The sequence below is a fragment of the Ictidomys tridecemlineatus genome, chromosome 6 (assembly GCF_052094955.1).
Source record: "Ictidomys tridecemlineatus isolate mIctTri1 chromosome 6, mIctTri1.hap1, whole genome shotgun sequence".
Lineage (NCBI taxonomy): Eukaryota > Metazoa > Chordata > Mammalia > Rodentia > Sciuridae > Ictidomys > Ictidomys tridecemlineatus.
This window is the reverse complement of record NC_135482.1, coordinates 122,547,968-122,573,525: the sequence shown is the minus strand read 5'-3', so window position 1 is coordinate 122,573,525 and position 25,558 is coordinate 122,547,968. Positions and strand designations below refer to the sequence as shown.

Below are 25,558 nucleotides of genomic sequence, written 5' to 3'. Positions count from 1 at the left end.
TGGTGGTAAGTTTCTAATTATATATTATCAATCTTCTTATTTCTCTACTTTAGATCATGAAAATATCGTATTTTCCTTTAATACATCATTACTTTATGTTTCATTTTAATTTAATGAGGGTTGAAGTGTGCTTTGTTTTTTTTTAAAATATAGAACACTATGGCATTTAATTCCCACTTTCACTCTGGGTAGCTTTCCCTGACTCCGCACTATCTGAATAGCCTACGTTGGTGTCCTTACATGTTGTTCCCATAGCACGCATCAAAAACAGTCATCATTTCAGTCTTAGAATAGTTTGCTTTATTTATTGTTGCACTCTCTTTGACCTTTTAAAAGGTTCATCTGGAAGGTCTTATTAAGATTTAACAGTTCTATGTTATTCAGAACAATACAGCATTCAAAATGATGACAACAATTAGAATAAGGTGTCATTCTAAATGGCAAATGGTATGAACATGTACATAAATCTTTAATAATATTAACTGACTATAATTAGAAGTAAGATTGGTTCACTTATTTCCATCTGGATGTCTGCACAGTATTTACTGAATATAGACTTATAAATGCATATTTTAAAATGTTTCCAAAGAGGAGAACAGTCACATACATTTGTATATGTGTATGATTCAATGTGTACCTCTATATCTATCCATTCTTAGCTACAGCTCTGACTTTGCCCTCTTTGCTAGGACAGCTGGAAGAAAGCCCCTATAAAAGTGCATTTAGCATGGATTTGGGAGATGGCAGATGATATCTGCTCTCAAGTATCATAAGTGGTAGGAGCTGCCTGCTGGTTGGCATTGAGTTGTCTTTCTCCCTCACATAACACTGTTAGGAGACAATGATGTGTTTTGGTTCCCTCTTTATATCACTCAATTAAATTAAAAATCCTACTCTTCATCAATGTGTTACATGAACATGACTTTAAAAGTCAAAAGGACTACGAGGCTCATAAGGAAAAACAGGCCTCCTATCCCATGTCTCCCCACCTTTGGACCTACTTCTCAGATGCCACCATTTTGAACCCTTGGTCCTTCCTTCAATTGTTTACCCCATATCTCTAAATATTATGTTTAAATGCTCTCTCTTGGTTAATCAAATCTATGTATTACTTATTATGAAGATGAGGATTTTGCTCTCTCATACATACCCTTCCTCTTTCCTTCACCCTCTCAATACAGTTGTAACCCTGGTTGTGTTTAGTTAGAATTAATAATAAGTGTCCATTGATGAGCCAAATTATCATTGTATTCCCTTCCAGCATACTTTTTTTTTCCCTTCAGTTAATAAATGCATGATTATGGGGCTGGGGATGTGGCTCAAGCGGTGGCACGCTCACCTAGCATGCCACCACATACAAATAGAATAAAGATGCTGTGTCCACCGAAAACTAAAAAATAAATATTAAAAAGTTCTCTCTCTCTCTCTCTCTCTCTCTCTTTTTAAAAAAATAAAATAAAAAATAAATGCATGATTATTTCATTTCTTTTGCTTGGTTTCTTTGTACTTATGCCAAATTTCTCCAACATCCTCCATGGGCCTTTCAATACAATTTTCTTCCTATAATTTTTACTTTTTCCTTTAAAGATCTCTGTCCTGGATGATGGCATCTTCCTAAGGTAATCTAGACCAATTGTTCCCCAGGCCTACAGCATAGATATTACACTGGGACTTTGTGAATCACTATCATGTATTCCCTCTCCTGCTTTAAGTGTCAGACCTCCTTTTCCCTGGAGCTTCCTCTTTCTTTGAAGGGTACTTCTTAACTTGCTGGAACAAATCCTCCTGTAGCTCCCGAGAAGAGCACAGGAGGTAAATATTGTGAAATTTGCCATATCCAAAATGTTTTTATTATTCTCATGCTTGACTATTACTTTAGCTGAGTCTATACTCCAAGCTGAACAAAATTCTCACTCAAAGGTGGAAGGCATTTCAGTTTCTTAGTTTCTAATACAGCTAGCTATCTGGAAGACTTAACAAAGTTCTGAGCTTTGTATCTGACCTGCTTTTACTCTGGAAGGTTCTGAGATCTTCTTTAACACCCAAATCTATAATTTTCACAATCATCGTAATCATGTGCCTTAGTAAGATTTTCGGTCCTAGGAAATTTCTAATGTTATTCTTTGAAGATGTCCTTTCCTCTTTGTTTTTGTTCTATTCTTTCTGGAACTCCTACTAGATGAATGAGTATCCTGGATTTATTTTCTAGTTTTTCTAATGTTTTCTTTCCTATATTTCATATCATTACTATTTTTTTCTATTTCCTGGGAGACTTCCTCCATTAGGACTGATTATTATTTTCTTTTATGTAATCTTTTGTGTATGTTCTACAACAACCAGTTAGTGCACTCAGGAAAAGAGTGCACAGTATTTTAAAAATGAAGCAGAAGGGGAAAAGATAACCTCAAGAATAATGCAATACTTCAAGATTCTGATAAATTTATTATCTACAGAAACATCCAGCTAGAAGGTGAAAATACATAAAGCGGGGAAATCATGAGAAAGGGGATTTGGAATAGGTATAACATACGGAATAAGTGGAAAGAAACATTTCATCACACTTGATTTCAAACAGATGGTAAACAAAAATTTACATATCTCAGAGATCCTAACTAGACACAAAATGTAAAAGTCTGAAAAATAAGTACATAAATAAAATACAAATGTTAGTTTCCTTCCAGTTACAAAAAAAACTTCAAGTCTCATCTGTTTCTCAACTGTCTCCTTCAAAAATTTCCTGTATTAGGGTTTCCCTCAACTCATTTTTAAAATTCCCCTTTTAGTGTGTATGTATATATATATATATGAGTGTAACACACACACACACACACACACACACACACACACACACACACACACACACATATTGTTTTAGTCAGCTGTTTTTGTTGCTGTGACCTGACCAGAACAATTTTAGGAGGAGAAGTTTATTTGGGGGCTCATGGTTTCAAAGGTCTCAATCCACAGATTCCTCAGGTCTCAAGGTGAGGAAGAAGAGTGTAGTAGAGGGAAGCGGCTCACATGATGATCAGAAAGGAGAGGGAGGGAGAGAGAGAGAAAGAGAGAGAGAGAGAGAGAGAGAGAGAGATTCCACTCTCCAGATATAAATTATATACCTCATAGCATGCTCCCAGTGAACCACTTCCTCTAGCCACACCTCACCTGCCTCCAGTAACCACTCAATTAATCCCATTAGGGATTAATTCACTGATTACGTTAAGGCTATAGCACCATCATTTCTCCTCTAAACCTTCTTGCATTATCTCACATATAAGCTTTTGGGAGACACCACATCTAAAACTTAACACATATGTATACACACATATACATATAAGTTATTATATATAGGAATATTAACATCTTAAAAACTCCTTCTCATCAGTTTTTTCCCTACATGTTTCCGTTCAGTTACCCTACTTATTGCAATGATATATTTATCTCTTCCTACCAGGAATATTGGACTCCAGGAAAATCAATGATGTGAATCTCTATCCGAGAACAAAGTACAAGGTTGTGTTCGACACAACGACACATTATCCCCCATTTTAAAAGCCCCCTCACCAACCAGCCTGATAGTCAGAACCAGGAGAATATGCATTTACACCATCCAAAAATGTCCATGGACTGCCTTCTGTCCTTGTTCCCCATGGTTATCAGCTCCTGAACGACAGGTGATAAGACTTTGGTACCAAGGGAAGAATCAAACACTGGACTTGGAAGAGAATAGGTTCTACACCACTAATTCCTGGTGGATGTGGAATGTATTTACTTACCCAATTTTCTTCTATTATCCCAATGTTGTATTTGTCATCCCCACCTGGGTCAGCGTGTTGCTTCTGCTCAGCATAAAATTCCTGGAGCGCTGCTAAGGTGTGGGAGGAAAGCTGGGGGGTATCATCGTCTTCTGAGTCAGTCATTTCTCCAACTGTCTAAGACCTGCAGTCAAGGAGTAGATGTATTATGCTGATTTTGTTTACCCTTTCCATCAAATAAAAAGTTTTAAAGTTCATGTTTCACATACAGCAAGGACCTAAACTGAAGTGAGTTTTATGGAGAAAACACCTACATTTAAAACTTCTGGAAACACCTATGAGGGACTTCTTCTGAATTATTGTTCAACAAACATAGGATTTTCCTAGAAATGTGTTCAGTTTTTATAAAGGACATTGTGTTAGTCAGCTTTTCATTTGCTGTGACCAAAATACCTAACAAGAACAACTTAGAAGAGTGAAAAGTTTATTCTGGGCTCACGGGCTTGGTCCAGAGTCAGCCAGTCCCATGGTTTTGGGCCAGAGGTAAGGCAGAATGACACGGCAGAAGAACATGGCAAAAGAAAGCTGCTCAGATCATGGCAGCCAAGAAAGTGGGGTGGGGTGGGGAGAGGTGTAAGAGAGAAGAGAGAGAGAGAAAAGAGAGAAGAGAGGCGAGAGAAGAGAGAGAGGAGAGACAAAATTAACCCCCAAGGATATGCCTCTAGGGACCCACTTCCTCTGGCCATGTCCAGCTGCCTACCGTTATGACCAGTAGTCTATTTGAATTATAATCCATTGAACGGATTATACACTGAAGCGATTATAGCTCTCATAATCTAATAATTTCACTTGTGAATATTTCTGCATTGCCTAACACAAGAGCTCTTTGGGGGATTCTTCATATCCAAATCATAAGACATTTTCACATTTTTAAAAAATATTTTTTAGTTGTAGATGGACATGGTCCTTTATTTTTTTAAATTTATGTCTATGTGGTGCTGAGGATCGAACCCAGTGTCTCACATATGTGAGGCAAGTGCTCTACCACTGAGCTACAACCCCAGCCCCCATTTTCACATTTTGTATGTTACTTTGCAGAAGAAAAATGTCTATTACAAATATATAAAGAGATTTTGCTTCCTTCTGGTACCCCAAAGGCCATAAGCAGACATATCACAACCCATAATCTAAATCAGAGATCTTTTCATGCTCAAATACCACTATTTGGATGAGCTAAAGCTTAAGGGTGTGTCATTGGTAGATATGAAGGATCAATTCAAGAGGAGAGATACAGAAATTGATATGAAAATTAGAAGGGATGATAAGGAGAAAGGGAAGAAAAACAGTAAAATAGAGGGATTAAAAGAAGGTGTTTTCTTTTTTTTAATATATTTTTAGTTGTCAATCGATCTTTATTTATATGTGGTGCTGAGAATCAAACCCTATGCTTCACACATGCCAGCTAAGTGCTCTACCTCCGAGCTATGACCTCAGCCCAAGAAGATGTTTTTCTACAGGAATCACTGAGGTTTCTCAGAACACTAGGGATGGAACCACCAAACAATGCAGTTGTACCACTCCTTGGTATTTATCCTGAAGAATTAAAGTCATTATACTACAATGATACATGCATATTCATGTTTACAGAAGCACAATTCACAATGGCCAAACTATGGAACCAGTCTAGGTGTCCATCAACAGACAAATGGATAAAGAAGACGTAGTATATACACATGATAGATAGAGAGAATTTTTTTAATATTTATTTTTTAGTTTTTTCAGTGGACACAACATCTTTATTTTATTTTTATGTGGTGCTGAGGATCGAATCCAGCGCCCCGCACATGCCAGGTGAGCACATTACCACTTGAGCTACATCCCCAGCCCCCATAATGGAGTTTTATTCAGTCCTAAAGAAAAATAAATTATGTCATTTGTAGGAAAATGGATGGAACTTGATAACATTATGTTAAGCAAAATAAACCAAACTTAAAAGGTCAAGATTATATGCTTTCTTTCTTATGTAGAACCTAGAAAGGAAAAGAAAGATGGGGGGAATCTCATGAAAATCAAAAGGAGATCAGAATAGAGGAAAAGGATCAGGGGGAGGGAGGAGGAAAGGGAAAGGGGAAATAGTGGGGAATGATATTATATTGTTAGACTGTGTGCATGTACAAATACATAACAATAAATCCCACCATTATGTGTAAGTATAATGCACCAATTAGAAAGTGGGGGGGGAGGGGGAAGAAAGTGTTTTTTGTAGAAAATAACAGCCAAGTACAATGACTTGTTGGAGTACTATCCAGAATCAGCCAAACTGAGATTAAGGCGCTGGCCAAGTCTGTTGAGCCTCCTGACAAAAACTGCAATTTCGAGGGGTTCCCATCAACTTCCTGGCATGAAGTGTGAGAATGTGCACAGAAAATTGCCAACCCAGGAAGCTCAACTAAACTTCAATGTTCAGTTTTTATTGAGATTTTATTATAGGCATGATTTATGAAAAATGCCTGCCCACCTAGCTGAAGTCAGTCTCCAAATTTACTTCCCTCAAGGTTGAGCTCAGGGTTCTACCCTGAATAACAAAGGTATTCCAAGTGTTTAGAGGTTGCTACCCATGACCCAAGACAAAGGCCAGACCTCTCTTTGAGTGGAGTCACATTCCTTACTAACACAGGAATCAAACACATTGCTAAACCAAGTTATCTAAGAGCAAAAGATAACATCCAACTTACTTTTTAAAATATTATATCTAAGCTTCACAGTAAGTGATATGTTGAAAGTCAGCAAAGGTGATTCAAGGGCTTCTACAGCAGATTTCTTCCCACTGAAAGGCCTGTGTGCGTGTCTGACTGACAGGGTCCAGGGCAAGTGCCTAGTCCTGGACTGCAAGGGAGCTAGGAAAGGAGGACTCAGCACTGAGAAATTCCCAGATTCAGGAGAAGTGTTCAAAAGATGCGGAGCAGTTTTTCAAGGTGAGAAATGTCTGCTAGATGTTGCTTTTGTTCCCCTAATCAAAATCAAAGAACTAGCTATTCCACATAAGATCCTTAAAACAACCAAACCTTTTATCTACCAATACTGACAACCCAGCATGTTTTCATTAAGTACAGAAGTTACCAAAGCTCTTGTCCCCAATGTCAATCCAATAACGAGGACACAGTTTTGAGAAAAGGGAAAAAGAAGTTTTATTGCAAAGGAGAAGCACAGGAGACTCAGGTCCCAGAGGTATGAGTCAAGCCATCAAGGGGAGAAGGGGGCTTTCAAGAGGTGATTCAAAGGCTATGTTCCATGTGTGCTGTCTGGAGTTGTGATTCATTTGTTAATTCAGGAGACTGTCATTTCTGGAGATCTGGTGCCATTCCCAAAGTCTGAATCACTTGTTCCTGAGTGTGTGTGCTCAAGGACAGATAACCCTGCCTAGAACAGGGAATAAAGGTGATTCTGCTTTCCTTGAGATTAGGGAGGGGGAGAAATTAGGGAGGAGCAGGGAGAGAGGAAGAGAAAGAAGCATGTCTCTTTAAAAAACAAGTCTCAGTGGCAGGCCAGCAAGGGCTATATAGTCAAAGAATAAAGTAGACCACAGTTATACAAAGAGCTTGTTAGTTCTTTCTTTCCTTCCTCAAAGACCTACCATGTAAAAGATGGCTAATAAGCATCTCGCAGTACAAGTTAATCTAAAAATACAAACAAACCCTCTATGATTAAGCAGTTTCCTTTCTTGGAGAGGGCGGAACAAAATAAAAAACACACAAAATATGATTAATGTAAATTTCAAAAATGAGTAAAACTAAACAATATTGCTTAAGGATGCATATAACCTTCTATTTATCAAATATAGTAAATTTTGTTATAATAAAAGATCTCTCCAATATACCTTGTTCATGGATAGGCAGAACTAAAATCATTAAAAATGGTGATATTACCAAAAGTACTCTATAGGTTTAATGCAATGCCAATCAAAATCCCAACGGTATTTCTCGCAGAAATAGAAAAAGCAATCATGAAATTCATCTGGAAAAATAGGAGACCCAGAATAGCAAAAGCAATCCTAAGCAGGAAGAGTGAAACAGGTAGTATAGCGATACCAGATTTTAAACTATACTACACAAAAACAGCATGGTACTGGTTACAAAACAGGCGGGTAGACCAATGGTACAGAATAGAGAACACAGAAACCAATCCACAAAATTACAGCTACCTTATATTAGACAAAGGTGCTAAAAGCATGCAATGGAGAAAGGATAGCATCTTCAACAAATGGTGCTGGGAGATCTGGAAATCCATACGAACAAAATGAAATTGAATCCCTGTCTCTCACCATGCACAAAAGTTAACTCAAAATGGATTAAGGAGCTAGGGATGAAACCAGAAACTCTGCATCTAATAGAAGAAAAAATTGGCGCTAATCTCCACCTCATGGGGTCGGGCTCCAAATTCCTCAATAGGACACCTATAGCACAAGAGTTAAAATCAAGAATCAACAAATGGGATGTGTTCAAACTAAAAAGTTTTTTCTCAGCAAGAAAAATAATAAGAGAGGTAAATTGGGAGCCTACATCCTGGGAACAAATTTTTACTCCTCACACTTCAGATAGAGCTCTAATCTCCAGAATATACAAAGAACTCAAAAAAATTAAACAATAAGAAAACAAATAACCCAATCAACAAATGGGCCAAGGATCTGAAAGGACACTTCTCAGAGAAAGATATACAATCAATCAGCAAATACATGAAAAAATGCTCACCATCTCTAGCAGTCAGAGAAATGCAAATTAAAACCACTCTAAGGTACCATCTCACCCCAGTAAGATTGGCAGCCATTATGAAATCAAACAACAACAAGTGCTGGCGAGGATGTGGGGAAAAGGGTACACTTGTACATTGCTGGTGGGACTGCAAATTGGTATGGCCAATTTGGAAATCAGTATGGAGATTCCTTGGAAAGCTGGGAATGGAACCACCATTCGACCCAGCTATTCTCCTTCTCGGACTATTCCCAAAAGACCTAAAAAGAGCATACTACACGGGCTGGGGATGTGGCTCAAGCGGTAGCGCGCTCGCCTGGCATGCGTGCGGCCCGGATTCGATCCTCAGCACCACATACAAACAAAGATGTTGTATCTGCCGAGAACTAAAAAATAAATATTAAAAATTCTCTCTCTCTCCCACTCTCTCTTTAAAAAAAAAAAAAAGAGCATACTACAGGGATACAGCATCATCAATGTTCACAGCAGCACAATTCATAATAGCTAGACTGTGGAACCAACCTAGATGCCCTTCAATAGATGAATAGATAAAAAATGTGGCATATATACACAATGGAATATTACTCAGCACTAAAAAATAACAAAATCATGGCATTTGCAGGGAAATGGATGGCATTAGAGCAGATTATGCTAAGTGAAGTCAGCCAATCCCTAAAAAACAAATGCCGAATGTCTTCTTTGATATAAGGGGGGCGACTCAAAACACAGCAGGGAGGAAGAGCATGAGAAAAAGATTACCATTAAACAGAAACGAGAGGTGGGAGGGAATGGGAGAGAGATGGGGAACTGCACGGAAGATGGAAGGATACTTGTATTGTTATACAAAAATACATATAAGAGGATGTGAGGCGAAGGGGAGAAAAAAATAAAAAATGAGAGAGAGAAATGAGTTATGGTAGATGGGGTAGAGGGAGGGGAGGGGAGGGGAGGGAGGACAGAAAGGGGATCGGAAAGGGCAACAGAATACAACAGACACTAGTATGACAGTGTGTATAAACGTGGCTGTATAATCAATGTGATCCTGCAATCTGTACACGTGGGAATAATAAGAATTCACACCCCATTTGAAACAAATGTATGATATATGATATGTCAAGATCAATGTAATGTTTTGAGCAACTAATAAATTTCTGATGTTTTAAAAAAAAATAAGTTAAAAAAAAAAGATCTCTCCAAATAGAAAATTCCACTCTGAGCAGACTCACTGGTGAGCTTTATCAAATATTTAAAGAGAAATGATGGTGATTTTATGGAAACTTTTCCAGAAAGCAAAGGAGAAAGGAATACTTTCCAACTTGTTTTATGAAACCAGCATAAAACTAATGTGAAAACTTGCCAACCATGATAAGAAAATAAAATGACAGATTAAATAAAGATCATAGGAGTTTTGAACTGAGCTATATTAGGCCCCAATAGACCAAAATAAAAATGGAATCACTAATATTAAAGTTCTTCATAACCAATTCAAAACTAAAGTTGTTATCTAACCTTAGAGAAATTAGAAGAGCAAAAGATAACAGCCAAGTTTTCTAAACCAGTCAGTTTTAATAGGCATGAATGAACTTTTAAAAAATTCATATAAAATAACATCGGTAAACTGATGTTAACCAGTTATTTTTCTATTGTTCTGTTTTCCCTGTATCTGCCTTATAAGGAAAGTAATTTGAAATGACTAATCTTTTTTTTTTCTGCTTTCTTTAACCCTTCTTTGTCTATAAAACTTTCTTCCTCTACTTGCCTCATTTGAACGCTTCTTCTATTTTATGGAATAAGGTGTTACCTGATTCTAAAGTCATAACTATAGTCAATTAAGATCTTAGGCTTTTTTTTTTGTTGTTGTTTGTTTGTTTTTTTGATACTAGGGATTAAACCCAGGGTACTTTATCACTAAACTACATCTCCAGCTCTTTTGATGTTTTTTTATTTTGAGACAGGGTCTCACTAAGTTGCTGAGGGCCTGTTTAAGTGGTCTGGCTTTAAACTTGCAATCCTCCTGCCTCAGCCTCCTAAGCCACAGGCATATACACAGCACCTGGCTCAAGATCTTTAAACTAAATTGATTGTAATTTTATCCTTCGGCAAGATCAATATTCCACATGAATACAGAAGCAAAAATTTGTTATACTATATAGTAACAAATTGATTTCAACAACATATAAGATTGATGATACACGGCTTATCTTAGGAATACAAGGATGGTTTAAGTTGACAATATTTACTATCTGGGCCTTTTCAGAAGTTTGCTGACCCCTGGTTAAGCCAGGTGATGCACACCTCCAGCTCTGCAGAAAGCTGAGGCAGGACGATCACGAGCTGAATGCCAGCCTAGGCAACTTAGTGAGACCTCATATCAAAATAAAAATTAAAAGAGTCGAGTATGTAACTTAGCGGTAGAGTACCCCTGGGTTCAATCCTCAATACCACAAAAAATAAATGAGTCAATAAATAAATGAGAGAGAAAAGCCTATCACCATTCACACAGATAGTGCAAAAGTATTTAACAAAATTCAGCATCTACCCATGTTAAAAACTGAGCAAACTAGGTAGAAAAGGGAACTGCCTCAATCTGAAAAAGGGCATCTACAAAAAAACCCCATAAAATTGCCATTACACTTAATTTAACTCTGTCAAAGTCTTTCTACACAATGGGAGAAGCATGAGACTGGAAAGAAAAAATTGTCCCTGGTCACATGATTATAAATAAAGTTTTATGTATGTGTATGTGAAACAAATCATGGCATCTAAACCATTTATCAATATTTTGTCTAGCTTAATACAGGAAATACTGTTTCAAGTATAAACAGATTAAAAAAAGTTAATCAGAATAATGGCAAATTTCACAGACAAAATACTGAGGAAACCCTGCCCTCATCCAGGTGATCAAGGTCAATGCCAGTGGGGTGTCACGTTGATGATATATACCCTATAGGTTGGGATAAGAATGGTACCTCACTCCATATTCTTCCTCCTGAAAAGCCCTAGTTAAGAGACATTTACAAAATATATGACGAGTACTCACTGTGAGGTCACTGTTATGGCCTGAGTCATTGTTATGTCTGTCCCTCAAAGGCTCACGTGTCCGGGGCTTGATCCTCGGTGCCGCAATGTTCAGAGGTAGGGCTTTGAAGTGATTGGATGAGGAGGACTCCAACACCTCATCTATGAATCCACTGATGGATCTGTAGCTGAATGGACTACTGGGAGACCATGAGCCAGAACCTAGTTGAAAAGAGCAGGACCTTGGGCTGTGCTACTGGGGCCTGTATCTTGTCCTTGACACTTTTCTCTTTCTCTGCTTCCTAACTGCCATGAGTTGAGCAGTTGTGCTCACCATGAGATACAGCAATGGGGCCAATATGGACTGAAACATCTAAAACCATGAGCCAAAACACATCTTTTCTCCTTTAAGTAGTTTTTCTCAGGTATTTCATCATAACAACAAAAAGCTGGCTAACATAATCATCAAAAACACAGCCAGCCAGGCACAATGGCACCTGCCCACAGTCCCAACTACCTGGGAGGCTGAGGTAGGAGGAGCACCTGAACTAAGGGGTGCTAAAATTTAACTGTTCATCCATTGAAAAATATGGGGACTATGTCCAGTATTTGGCTACTATAAATAGAGCTGGTAAGATGAACATGTATACTGGTTTTAATTTTTTCTGAATTAATACAAGTAAATAAAAATAATGACACTATATTAATACTTAATGACAATACTGGAAATTAATAAAGTAAATAATTAAATAAAAATAAAGGTAATACTGATGAGAATGTAGTGATGGTATACTTTTTAATCTGGGTAACAATTTAGATTGGCATTATCTTTTGAAAATGAACTTGACAATTGAAAAAAAATTCCTACTTTCTTATCCAATTTTCATTCATAAGCCTTCTATTTTATAATAAGAATAGATTCACAGAAAGTTGGAAAAATTCTACAGAGAGGTCTCATGTACACTTCACCAAATCTTCCCCAATGTTAACAATTTACATAACTATAGTGAAATGTCAGAACCAGGAAACTCATGTTGATACAACCCATAGGATTCATTGAATTCACAAGTTTCACATGCACTCAATTGTCTCTGAGTATAGCTCTATATAATGCTAATGTGTGTAGAGTCGTGAAACCACAATTATAGAGATAATACAGAATATACCAACTCTACAGAGACTAGTTGATGAACTCTTCAGAGCCATATCTACCTTCCCTTGCCTCAACCTCCATTCCTAACTCCTTTGAAGCACCAACCTCTTCTTTTTTTGAGTGTTTTCTATTTTATTAAGAGTATGCTTATGCATATATAGACATATATTAAGCAGTTATCTTAGTTTTTTATTTCTTCATCATAGAATATAACATTTATTGACTTAATTTAAGTACTTAAGTGTTATTAAATCTGCATCATAATAGTCATGGGATATCAGAAGAGTAAGCACTGTTCACCCAAAACAAAGACGGGTGGGAAGAGTAAGAATAGAAATCCACTGGATCAGACAAAGTGGAAACAAGGGAAGGGACAGGGAGGGGAACAGGAAAGAGAGTAGAATTAATCAGTCATAGCTTTCCTGGCCTTGTATTTGAATACACAACCAGGTAACTCCACTTCATGTACAACCACAAAAGTGGGATCCTAAATAGAATCGGTTATACTCCACGTATGCATAATTGCCAAAATACACTCTGCTGCCGTGTATAACTAAAAAGAACCAAGAAAAATCCCCACAACTTTGCCTCCTATTCTGGAGCTGGAATTAGAGCACTTTTAGTTGTAGGCAGAATAGTTACATTGTTAGGCAGAGTTAAAACCTTGTCATTATGTTTATTTGGAGATTATGGTTTAAGGAGATGTGATTGGACATCAAGTCAACAAGGGGGGGGGACTTGTGATGGAGAATCTTCATTGTCAACGTGGTTGGATTGAGAGACAGTTAGGAAACGAGTCAAGTGCACTTCAGGGTATGTCTGTGAGGATGTTTCCAGAGACCACTGGCGTGTGGGACCGCATACTGAGATGGGGACTAGCAACCTCCCTGAATTTAGAGACCAAAGTAGAAGGAGGAGGAAGCCCATCAGCATGTATGCAGACTAGATTGTTCCTGAGAAGGTGCATCCATCTGCACTGCCACTGCCCATGGACATCAGATTCCCATCTTCTTCAACCTCTCCATGTGGATTCACACAGTAACTCTCCAGGGAGCTTCCAGGCCTTCAGCTTCAGATTGGGGTAGCATCATTGATCTCTCTTGTTCTGAGGTTCCTGCATCTTGGAGTGAGCAGTTCTCCATCTGGCCTGTAGATGGATATCTGTGGGACTATCCAGCTTTCTATTATGTAAGCCAATCTAATAAATCCCCTCTTTTTCTCCCATATTTTTATTGGTGTATAATAGTTGTACATAATGATGGGACTTATTGTTACATATTTATACATGCACACCATATAACAATGTGATCTGGATAAGTCTCTCCTTATATGTATGTATTCTATTGCTTCTGTTCTTCTAGACAACCCTGATTAATACAGACCCCACAATAACGAACTGGGTCTGTAAGGGGAATATCATTCCTTTCAGGCTGTTCTGACAAACTACTATAAACTGGGTAGCTTACGAACAATAAAAATTTATTTCTTGAAATCTGTAGGCTGGAGGTCCAAGGTCAGAGGGGCCAGCACGATTGTTTCTGGTGAGGGCCGTCAGCAGGTTACAGACTGTGGACTTCTCATCGTATCCTCATGAAGGAGACAGACAAAGAGTACGGATTCCCATCGTGAAGGCTCCAAACATCATCACACAGAGGATTCTACTAAATGAACTTGGGAGGATTTAAACCTTCCGACCTAACAGGGATGGGAACTAGAAAACTCCCCTCATTCAGGTACCCCGAGCCCTCTGCTCTGTGAACTCTTCCTGGACCTTCCTGCGTTTAGACAGCCAACTTGTTAAAGTGGCTCCAGGGAGGCGATTGTGACTGAGATTCCCACATTCAGCCTTGTGAGCCTGTTGTGTCCATTTGTTCTAACTGCAGTGCGTACATCGTTGTCTGAGTGGAGCACAACTTCTCACTCTTGAGCTGCGGAGGGCCAGCATTTTAAGCTACAAATAGTTATTCATGATAGGTTGGCAAACATGTTCAGATTAAGCTAAGTATCAAACTCTGGAATTATGACAGTGGAGCCATCAGCATCTGGATCACCACTGCGCTTGCCTTGTCTTCTGGCTGGGAAGGCCCCAGAGCAAGAACTGTCCTTAGGGGCTGGTGGCCTGAGCTGTTCCCCATGGCAGGCATCTCCTTATCCATTTTCCACCATAGACAATATCCAATCCTCTTCCTCTTGGGCACCTCTAGGGTGGGGCAGCTCATCACCATCCAAGGCAGAATGCATCTTCTCTAGGCAATTCTTCTTGTCAGAAGATATTTTAGGTTACTTAACCCAACCTGCTATCTCAGTGTGCTGGCTTTTAATTATGCCAGCAGCATGTAATCATGAAGTCACTCAGCAAACCTTCCAGTTGTCTAGTGGGTGCCAGACCCTTTGCTCAAAGCCAAGGATCCAGAGGAGAAGGAAGCATGACCCCTGTTTGTGAGAAGCTCACCTCCAGTTTTAGAAACCAGGAAGTCCAAAATCAGGGTACAGAATGGTGGGGTTCTGGAAAAGGCTTTCTTCCTGGCTTGTGATAGAGTCTTCTTGCTGTGTCCTCACATGGCAGAGAAGGAGGGGGAAAGAAAGAGGGAGGGGGAAGGAGACAGAGAAAGAGAGCACCAATCTGTTCTTTATTTCAGTAATTTTGTCAGTTTAAGAATTTTATGTAATTGAAATCACACATTATGTAACCTGAGACTGGCTTTTTTTTTTTTTTTTCATTCAGCACAGTTTAAAATGCATCCAACTTATTTTGTTTATCTACAGTCCATTCCTTTTTATGGCCGAGTGATAATCCATAGTATGGCCACACTTCATTAACCGTTTACTACTAAAACACACTAAGGTTGTTGACAATTCTGGAGCTTGCTGTCAACAGTTGTGTACAGCAGATTTTTGTGTGGACATAAATCTTCCTTCCCTGCTCCTGTCAGTAGCTCTGAAGACTGCCAAGGACACTGGTCCCTTGTCCTCCTGGTAGCTATACTGATTAAAATTCCTTTCCTACCTTTACTGCTCAACTCTTTTGATTAGTATCTTGGATAAGTGGTAAAATCTAGTTTGTTGGGCCCCCTGGAGCATGCAATTCATTTAAAGCATGCAATTCATTACTTTTAATGTATTCAGAGTTGAACAACCATTCTACAAACTTTAGAACATTTTTACCATTCCTCAAAGAAACCCTCATATCCCTCAGCAGTGGATTCCTGTTTCCCCACCTGTATCAGCCCTAGGCAACCAAATGAATTGTACTTTAAATTTCTGTTTCAGTGTTAAATGTATAACACTTAACATATATAAAAATATTACTGATTTTTATGTTTTGTAACCATAATGAATTCACTTATTTTATTAATTCTGTAAGTTTCTTCTTAGATTCCTTGGAATTTTAAACTTAGAAAACCATATCTGTTTACTGTCTGTCTCTATACATTTGGTTATTCTGCACATAACAATATTCTATATACAAATAAAATGACACAATACGTGCTCTTTTGTGAATGGTTCCATGTTTACTTTTCTTTTAAGAAAATGTGAAATTTTTTTCTTGAGCGTTTGTGTCATTTTACCCACCTCCAGCAATGTATGAGAGATCAATCCTTCCCAGCCCCTGAACAAGTGCTGGGCCTTGCACCTGCTAATCACACTGAGAGATCAAGGTTCTTTATATCTTCACCAGGTTTTGGTATTTATTTGAGCAGTTTTAATAGGTCTGTAGTACTTACTACCTTATGGTAACTTTAATTTGCATTTCCTGAATACTTAACAACTTTGAACATTTTCATATGTACATTTTTCATCCATTTTACTCTTGATGAAATATCTGTTCACATCTTTTGTCATAAACTAACTGGGTTGTTTGAGCCTTTATATTGTTGAATTTTAAGATATCTTTTTGCAGTTTTTTTTAAAAATATATTTTCAGTTGTACTTGGACACAGTATCTTTATTTATTTTTATATGGTGCTGAGGATTGAACCCAGTGCCTCACACATGTAAGGCGGGCACTCTACCACTGAGCTATAGCCCTAGTCCCAGTTTATGCAGTTTTATATATATTCTAGCTTTGAGAACTTTGTCAAAAGGGTAGCTTTCAAATATTCCCTCTCCCCTCCTCAATCTGCAGCTTATCTTTTTAAATTGTCAAATTGTCTTCTACAGATACAAAGTTTAACTTTTGGTGAAGTACAATATATCAATGTTTTCTTTTATGGATCTTCTTTTTGGTGCCATCTGAAAAAGACTTACCAAGTACTAGGTTCTCCTGCGACCCAAAATTTTTATATAAAATTTCTTCTAGAAAATTTTGAATTTTATATTTAACATTTAAATCTATGATTCATTTAATTTTTCATATAAGTGTATGCTTTAGGTTGGATTCTTTTCTCCCTTCTTTTGTACTGTCCAGTTGCTTTAGTATCATTTGTTGAAAAAATTATTTCTGAAATTACACTTTGACTTTTGTACAAAATCAGTAGGGTATATTTCTGGGTTCTTTATTCTGTTCTACTCATAAATGTGTCTACTTCTCTTAAAAAAAGTTTTAATTATTATAGCCAAATGATAAGTCTTAAATTCAAATAGCATGATTAAGGAATTTTAATTTTCTTACTCAAAATATTTTAATGTTATTTTTCTTATTCAAAACTGCTTCATTTACTTCCTTTGTCTTTCCATATGAAGTTTAGCATGCGCTTACCTATAGATTAGACAGAGACAAACATACAATCTTGCTAGAAATTTGGAAGGAAATATGCTAAACATATGGACTGACTGAGGGATAACTGACATCTTTTCTCTGTGGTACATATCTGTATTTATTTAGTTCTCCCTTGATTTATTTCATCAACTAATAATTTTGAGTACACAGGCCCCATGTGTTTTATTAGATTTACAATTATTTCATCTTGGAGGAGCAACTGCAAATGAATTGCACTTTAATTATTAATTTCTGTTTCAGTGTTAAGTATTATTTATAAAATTACTACTGATGTTACTAATGTTTATGTTTTGTAACCATAACAAACTCACTTATATTAGTTCTGTGAGTTTCTTCAGATTCCTTGGAATTTTAAACTTAGAAAACCATGTTTGTAAACAGAAAGTTTCATTTCTTCCTTTCCTATCATGATGCCATTTATTCCCTTTTCTTGCCTTATTGCACTGGCTAGGACCCCCTATGTTTTAAGAGTGTTAAGAGCAGATATCCCAGATTTGTCTAAATTTTTTTTTTGTGTGTGTGGTACTAGAGATTAAACCCAGGACCTCGTGCATGCTAGGCAAATATTCCACCACTGAACTGCATTCCTAACCTTAATCTTGTCGAAGATTTGAAGTGGAAAAACATTCAATCTTTCACCAATAACTATAGTATTGGCTGCTTTTGTAGATGCTCTTTATGTCAAATTGAGGAATTCCCCTTATTAAGTAGTTTGCTAAGAGTCTACTATGAATTCAGTTGAATTTTCAAATTCCTTTTCCATATTAATTTATAATCATGTGATTTTTCTTTACCTTATGATATGTTAAATTCATTGATTTTCTTTCTTTCTTTCTTAAAATTTTTTTTAGTTGTAGATGGACACAATATCTTTATTTATTTATTTTTATGTGGTGCTGAGGATCGAACCCAGTGCCTCACCCTTGTGAGGCAAGTGCTCTACCACTGAGCCACAGCCCCAACCCCATTTTTCTTTTTTTAAATTCATTGATTTTCTAACAGTGAACCAGTTTTTACATTCTTGAAATAAGTCTCACAAGACTATGGCATATAATTCTTTTTATATATGGCTAGATTCTCTTTAGTAATATTTTGTTGAGGAGTTCTATACTTATGTAAATGAGAGATTTTGGTCTATAGTTTTCTTGTTTTTTGTTTTGGTATCATGGTAATAACACTGGTCTCATCTAATGACTTGGAAATCACTCCTATTTTCTGGAAGAGGCTGTGTAGAATTGGTGCTGTTTTTCAAATATTTGGTAAAATTTTGCAACAGAATCATCTGCTTTGTTTCCAATTGTGTCCCCATTCCCCAAATTCATACACTGAAGTTCAATGTAATTGTATCTAGAGATATATTCTATGAGGAGTTGATATGTTAAATGAGGTCATACAGGTGGGGCCCTTATTTGTTAGAGCCCTGTTATACTATGGATCTGGAATGTCCCCCAAAAGCTCACATGTTAAAGGATTTGTTCCCAACCAGTAGCGGAATCTAAGAGGTGGCGCCTATGGGAGGAAGTTAGGTCATTGGAGACATGTCATTGAAGGAAATATTGGAAACCAACCCCTCTCTCTTCCTTTCTTTTTCATTTCCCAACTGTCATGAGGTGAGCAGCTTGCTCTACCACATATTCCCCACCATGATGTTCTGTCTCACCAGACCCAAAAGCAACAGGGATAAGCAACCATGGACCAAAACCTCCCAAACCATGAAATCAATTAAAAATCATCTTAAGTTATTATCTTACATATTTTGTTACAGTAATGGAACACTGTCTAACATGTGCCCTTATGAGAAGAGACACCAGAACTGACTTCCTCTCTGATAAGTAAGGACACAGTGAAAAGGCAATCATCTACAAGACAGGAAGAAAGCCCTCACCAGGATACCCTAATGACACCTTGATCTTAGGACACTGCAGTCAACAGAACTACAAGAAATAAAAAATTGCTGTGTTTAAAGTCATGCTACTTTATTTTGTTATAGCAGCTATAATGGAAAAATACACTATCTAAGGCCTGAAAAATTCTATTTTTTGAGAGGTTCTTAATTTCATATTCAATTCCTTTAAAACTTATGGAACTATTCACATTATCTATTTCATATTGGTGAGTTTTGGAAGTTTGTAGTTTTTGAAGAATTGGTCAATTTTATCCAAGTTGTTATATTTATGTGTACAGAGGTGTCTGTAATGTTCACTTATTATTTTTCAATGTCTTTAGGATCTTAGCACTCTCCAATTTTATTCCTAATGTCAGGAATTTCTGTCTTCTATTTTTCTTTTTCAGTCTTACTGTTGCTTTGTCAATTTTATTGATCTTTTCAAATTTTTTAACATTGATTTTTCTCTATTTTTTAATTTTCAATTTCACTGTTTTGATCTTTACCTCCTCCTTTTTCTTTGTGTTATTTTGCTCTTTATTTCACATTTTTGAAGTGGGAGCTTAAAATACTGATTTGAGAACATTTTTTCTAATGTGTTCAGTGCTACAAATTTTTCTTAATGACATTCCACTAACTGTATACTTTTATCCCCCATTTTCACTCAGTCCAATGTATTATTTATTTATTAGTTGTAGTTGAACACAATACCTTTATTTTATTTTTATGTGGTGCTGAGGACTGAACTCAGGGCCTTGCACATGCTTGGTGAGCACTATACCACTGAGCCACAACCCCAGCTCCAGTCCAATGTATTATTTATTTATTTATTTTTGGAAATATTTTTTTTAGTTGTAGATGGGCACAGTACCTTTATTTTATTTGTTAATTTTTTATGGTGCTGGGGTTCGAACCCAGTGCCTCACGCATGCTAGGCAAGCACTTCACCACTGAGCCACAACCCCAACCTCAGTCCAATATATTTTTAAATTTCTCATTGACCCATAAGTTGTTAGAAGTAGGTTTAGTTTACAAGTGTTTGCAGATATTTTTCTAATGTATATTGTTTCAATTTTTAAAAAAGTGTTGAAATCTTTGTTATGACCCAAGATACCATCTATCTTGGTGACTGAAAGATGTTATATTTTTATGTCATTGGGTAGACGGTTCTATAAACATGAATAGGTCCTTTAGGTTGATGCTGCTATTAAGTTCTATATCCTTGCTGATTTCTTGAATAATAGTTCTATCAATTGCTGAGAGAGGGAACTGAAGTCCCTACCTATAATTATGGATCGATCAATCTATTTCATCTTTCAGTTCTACCAATTTTTTCTTCATCTTTCATGTCATGAAAACCACTTCTGAGGGGAACTGGGGATTGAACTCAGGGGCATTCAACCACTGAGCCACATCCCCAGCCCTATTTTGTATTTTATTTAGAGACAGGGTCTCACTGAGTTGCTTAGTGCCTCGCCATTGCTGAGGCTGGCTTTGAACTAGCAATCCTCTTGCCTCAGCCTCCTGAGCCACAGGAATTACAGGCATACACCATGGTGCCCGGCTCATTTAAACCACTTTTGTTTGGTGACTAGTAGACATTTGGAATTGCTATGTTCTTTGTGTGTGTGTGTGTGTGTGTGTGGTGTTTGGGATTAGAACCCAGGGCCCTTGTGCATGTAAGACAAGCACTCTACCATATCCCTAGTCCTGGAATTGCTGTTCTTGATGAATTAGTCCTTTGATCATTATGTAACATCTCTCCTTATTGCTGATGAGTTCTTTTTTCTTAGGTCTAGAATAAAGTACTCATGACTTTAAAAAAAATGTATGGTATATATTTTTCATTCCTTTTACTTTCATTGTTTTTGAAGTTTCTTATAGACAGCATATAGCTAGGATTTTAAAACAATTTATTCTAAGCTTTGTCTTTTTATGGTATATTTATTTTTTAGTGCATGACTGTTATACATGATAGTGGGATTCATTTTAACATATTCATAAATGCACATGACAAAGTTTTTTCCATTTCAATCCCCAGTACTATTCCCTTCCCTCCCTTCCTCCATTCCTGATTTCCCTCCTCTACTTTATCAGTCTTCCTTCTGTTTACTTTATATATATATATTTTAGTTGCAGATGGACCTTTGTTTCATTTATATGTGGTGCTGAGAATCAAACCCAGCGCTTTACACATGCTAGGCAAGTGCTTTCCCACGGAGACACTCCTAATTCTGACATTCTATCTGTTCTAAGTCAGCTTCAGTTGACTGATTTTCTAATCATTTTGTGTTGTATTCTCTTGCTTTGAGCTGTATTCTTTTGCAGGCCTGGTGATTTTTAAAACTGAATGTCAGACATTATGAACTTGTTGTATGGATGATATTTTTGTTTTCTTATAAATTCTATTGGCCTGCGGGATGCAGCACAGTGGTAGAGCATTTGCCTGGCATATTTGTGGTGCTGGGGTTCCAACCCAGGGTTGGAACCCCAGCACCACAAAATAAATAAATAGATAAATTTTAAAATAATTTAGATTTTAAAAAAGTTCCATTTATCCTTTTTAACTTTAAAAAAAAAAAGGCTGAAGTAAAACTGACATAAGCAAAATGCAGACCATAAAGTTACAATGCAGTGAATTCTGGTATGGATAGCCCGTGTAGCCACTTATATTACACGTGGCTCACTCCGTGAAAGTCTCCCCTGTTCTGTGTTCATTTCACGGTAGGGTCCTACTATGGTCAAGTTTCAGCCCCTAGCAGGGGCTGTCACTTATCTCTGAAGTCCTCAACCAACAGATGATGAAAAGGACGGTCGCCCTGAAGTAGTAGAGGGACTCTAGGCTGTGCGTTTCTCAAATTGCGTGCATCGAACGTCTGGGGTCAAACAAGAAAAGGAGAGCGGCCACTTCTGCCTGTGCTCAGAAGGGGGCCTCCACGGCTGGTCATAACCCGGGAGTTTACAATTCCCCCCAGCCTACAGTTTAGTTAGCCGTGCCGTCCAGAGCTGGGTGTGGACGCGCGCTGTCCAGGACGCAGCCCCTGCAGGCACCAGGACCTACCGACCTAACAACCAGGTCCCCATTCTTAGATAGGCTCTAGCTCACCCACTAGGCCTCTCCACCACTACTGCACCAGATAAAGGGTGCGGAACGAACGATAAAAACCAAACCGAGCCCAAAACCGCTCCGAGGCGCTAGGCCACCCCACGTGCACGCCCGCGGTCCACTCACCAGCCACGCGTGCGCAGCCGCCCAGGAGAGCTCGGAGCGCGGCGGGGGCGGGGAGGTGCGGAGCCGCCCGCGCAAGCGCAGACCCCGGCCGAGGCGGGCCTCTTCCGGGAGTTTCTGTGGCTGGTTCTGTCAGCGAGGGCCAGCTCCTGCGGGGAGCCCTTCCGTGAGCTTGTGTCTCAACAGTTGACTCCAAGAACGGTGGCTCCCCCCAAAAAATCTTTTAAAGTTTTTAGTTAGATTCGAGTTAGGCCCACTAATTTGGCACCGAGAGATTCAGGTTTTCAGAATCCAAGCCTCGTCTATCTAGGGTTATAATCGAAACGTGTTGAGACTGGGTTAGGAAAACACTTTCATCCTCTTCCAGTGCCTTCAGCGTGGAATGCACCGATCGATCAACGTATATTAAAGCAAGCATATAGTCCCGTAAATATGATTTTTGTAAACTACACCTAGTAACTACAGTACCTGGCACGTATAAACTATTAGAAGGTCCCCTTTCACCTTGGCAGATCACTAAGTGACATTTGTTTTACATCCACGAGGCAATCTATAATGTTCTTATCACCTCCATTTTCTTTACCAATTTTATGATTTTTCTAAGTTGTCGTACTGTTTTAAATATATCTAGTTTTAAACCCTTTCTGGTATAAATAAATTGTTCAGCTCCTAAATGATGCCATTCAATTGTACTTCACAAGAGTAGGTTTATAACTGGATGGGCCATAGTTTCTATTTAAAGTGCTGTTTCCAGTCTGTAGTAACCCATATTTTGACTTTGATCTGAACTGATAAGTCTTTTAAACTAAATATTTCAAAATCGGGTGTAACTTGCAGGAAAGTAAACACATTAAATGAAATCACTTAACAAACCAAGAGAGAATAGCCAACTTTTATGGCAGAATTATTTTTCATAGAGATAATGTTCCATACATAGAAGACTGCCTTGGCTTACAATTTAACAGAAAAGCTTATATTAAAGCAAATTATTCTTGTTCTGAAACAATGTTTTCAAAGCTTCCATTGTTTTAATAGCATGTAAGACCAAGTTATCTTATGTATTTTACCATATGCTATTTTTGCAATTAAAGTTACCATAGACTTTAGAGAGCTTAAATATTTCTACCTCCATCAGTAGCTGAAGATTGTTCAGAAAGCATGCCAGTAGTTCAGGAAGATTAGTACTTTCCTGGTGAAACGTAGGCACTGTAATTTAAGTAGTTTTCACTCATAAGAATTTAATTATCAAAGGCAAACTGATTTACAGTTTATCGGTAAAAGGAAAATCGCTTGTCCAGTTAAATTAGACTTGAAAGATGCTTTCAAATCCACTTAAATTCAGGGATTATTCCTTTATAGTTAGGAAATAGTACAAAAAAGGAATGGAGATCACTCTGAAAAACTCTTATTTTAAGACAGTTCCCCCCACTTTTTTTAAGAAGGCAGGGAAAGCACACTTTGTTCTTTCTTGTTGTAGATGGACACAATACCTTTATTTCACTTAATTTTATGTGGTTCTGAGGATAAAACCCAGCCCCAGTTTTCTCCGAGCTGGATGTCTCTACATTGCTGAGGCTGGTATGGAACTCCTGAACTCAAGCAATCATCCCTTTCCCCTGCTTCACTCAGCTTCTTGAATAGCTAGGACAGGCTCCGCCTACCTCCACGCCTGCCCCGATCCTTTTATGTAAGACCTAATTACATATATTACAAAACCACAAAATCCTGTGTTTTTTTCCCATTTTTTAGTTACTCAAAATATCCTTTGTATGATGCAAAAGATTTCCCCTAATATTCTAGTCCCATAAAATACTTATAATTTTTTTTTAGTTGTTGATGGACCTTTATTTATTTATTTACATATGGTGCTGAGAATTGAACCCAGTGCCTCACACTTTCGAGGTAAGTGCTCTACCACTGAGGCACAACCCTAGCCCCCATAAAATACTTTGAATGTAATGATTAAAATCTTCGAAGTCCTACAATATTGATGTATTAAAGCCTTTAACTCTAAAGAAACATTTTCTCAAACTTACATCAGACTAAGCTATAAAGAACTAGTGATGCATGAAATGCACTTTGGGAATCTCTTGTTAGGATTTTTTGCGGGGGTGGGGGGTGTTACAGGAATAATGAGCATATTCAGCAGAAATTGAAATAATTATGCCATGGTTTCAATGAGTCTCCTCCAAAATTCAGATATTAAGAGGTGATTAGGACAAGAAGATTCCTTCTTCATATAAGAGTGTAGGTGCCCCTTCAAAGGGGCCTGATGGAGGTAGTTCTTTATTGCTATTCCACTTTCAGCCACATAAAGACATAGCAAGAAAGTCCTCACCAGATGCCCACACATTCATCTTAAGACTTCCCAGCAACCAGGACTATAAGAAAATAAGTTTCTGTTCTTTATAAATCACCCAGTATCAACTATCCTGTTAAAACAGCAAAAATGTACTAAGGCAGTGAAGTTACTAGATCAACTTTTTCATAAAAAAGACAGTAATATTTACTCCATTACAATGCCACTATGGTGGTTGTGGCGTAGGGCTGTACGATCATGCTGTATTGAAGATTTAACTATTTAAAAATTATTAGTGACTATCAGGTATTAGACTTGTGTTGGGATACATGTATCTGATGAAGTAAAATGTGTTTTTAGAAATATTTAGATACAATGGAACTCTTATTGAACATTTATTATATTTTATCCATCACTGTTTTTTAAAATTTTTCATTGGAAAGATGTATGATATAGATGAAGGAGCTGTGAAAGTTAATGTAACCTCTAAGTAACTTAGGAATTGAATCTAGGCCTGTCCACCATCAGTTATGATCACGCACACCAATGAGAAGCTCCACTACTAATATATCTTGAACATTAAAAAAAAATTTTTTAAAGCCTATCTTGGCAACATAGACAGAAATGAACAATACCAAAAACTAAGTACAACACTGCTAACACTAAGAAACACCAATGACTTACCTCAGACCTCAGTTCACTCTCCTGCTAGATGTTAAAAATAACTGATACACAATGATGAGCTCAGTAGCCT

At 37.6% G+C, this 25,558-nt stretch overlaps 1 protein-coding gene across 5 annotated transcripts in view; it reads right to left on the bottom strand.

The window, feature by feature from the left end:
• Eef1akmt1 (EEF1A lysine methyltransferase 1) overlaps positions 1-22,645 on the bottom strand; it is a 44,215-nt gene extending 21,570 nt beyond the window's left edge. For 2 of the 5 annotated variants that reach the window (XM_078015696.1, XM_005338616.5), the window contains exons 1-2: positions 22,509-22,645; positions 3,774-3,936 (exon numbers count right to left, since the gene is read on the bottom strand). In XM_078015696.1, coding sequence (XP_077871822.1) covers positions 3,774-3,917 — 144 coding nt within the window. In that variant the 5' untranslated portion in view covers positions 3,918-3,936; positions 22,509-22,645. Of the gene's footprint in view, positions 1-3,773; positions 3,937-11,540; positions 11,741-15,123; positions 15,219-22,508 lie in introns of all 5 variants that reach the window. The other 3 variants (XM_078015698.1, XM_078015697.1, XM_078015699.1) reach the window with 3 other exon arrangements.
• Positions 22,646-25,558: the final 2,913 nt, after the last annotated feature.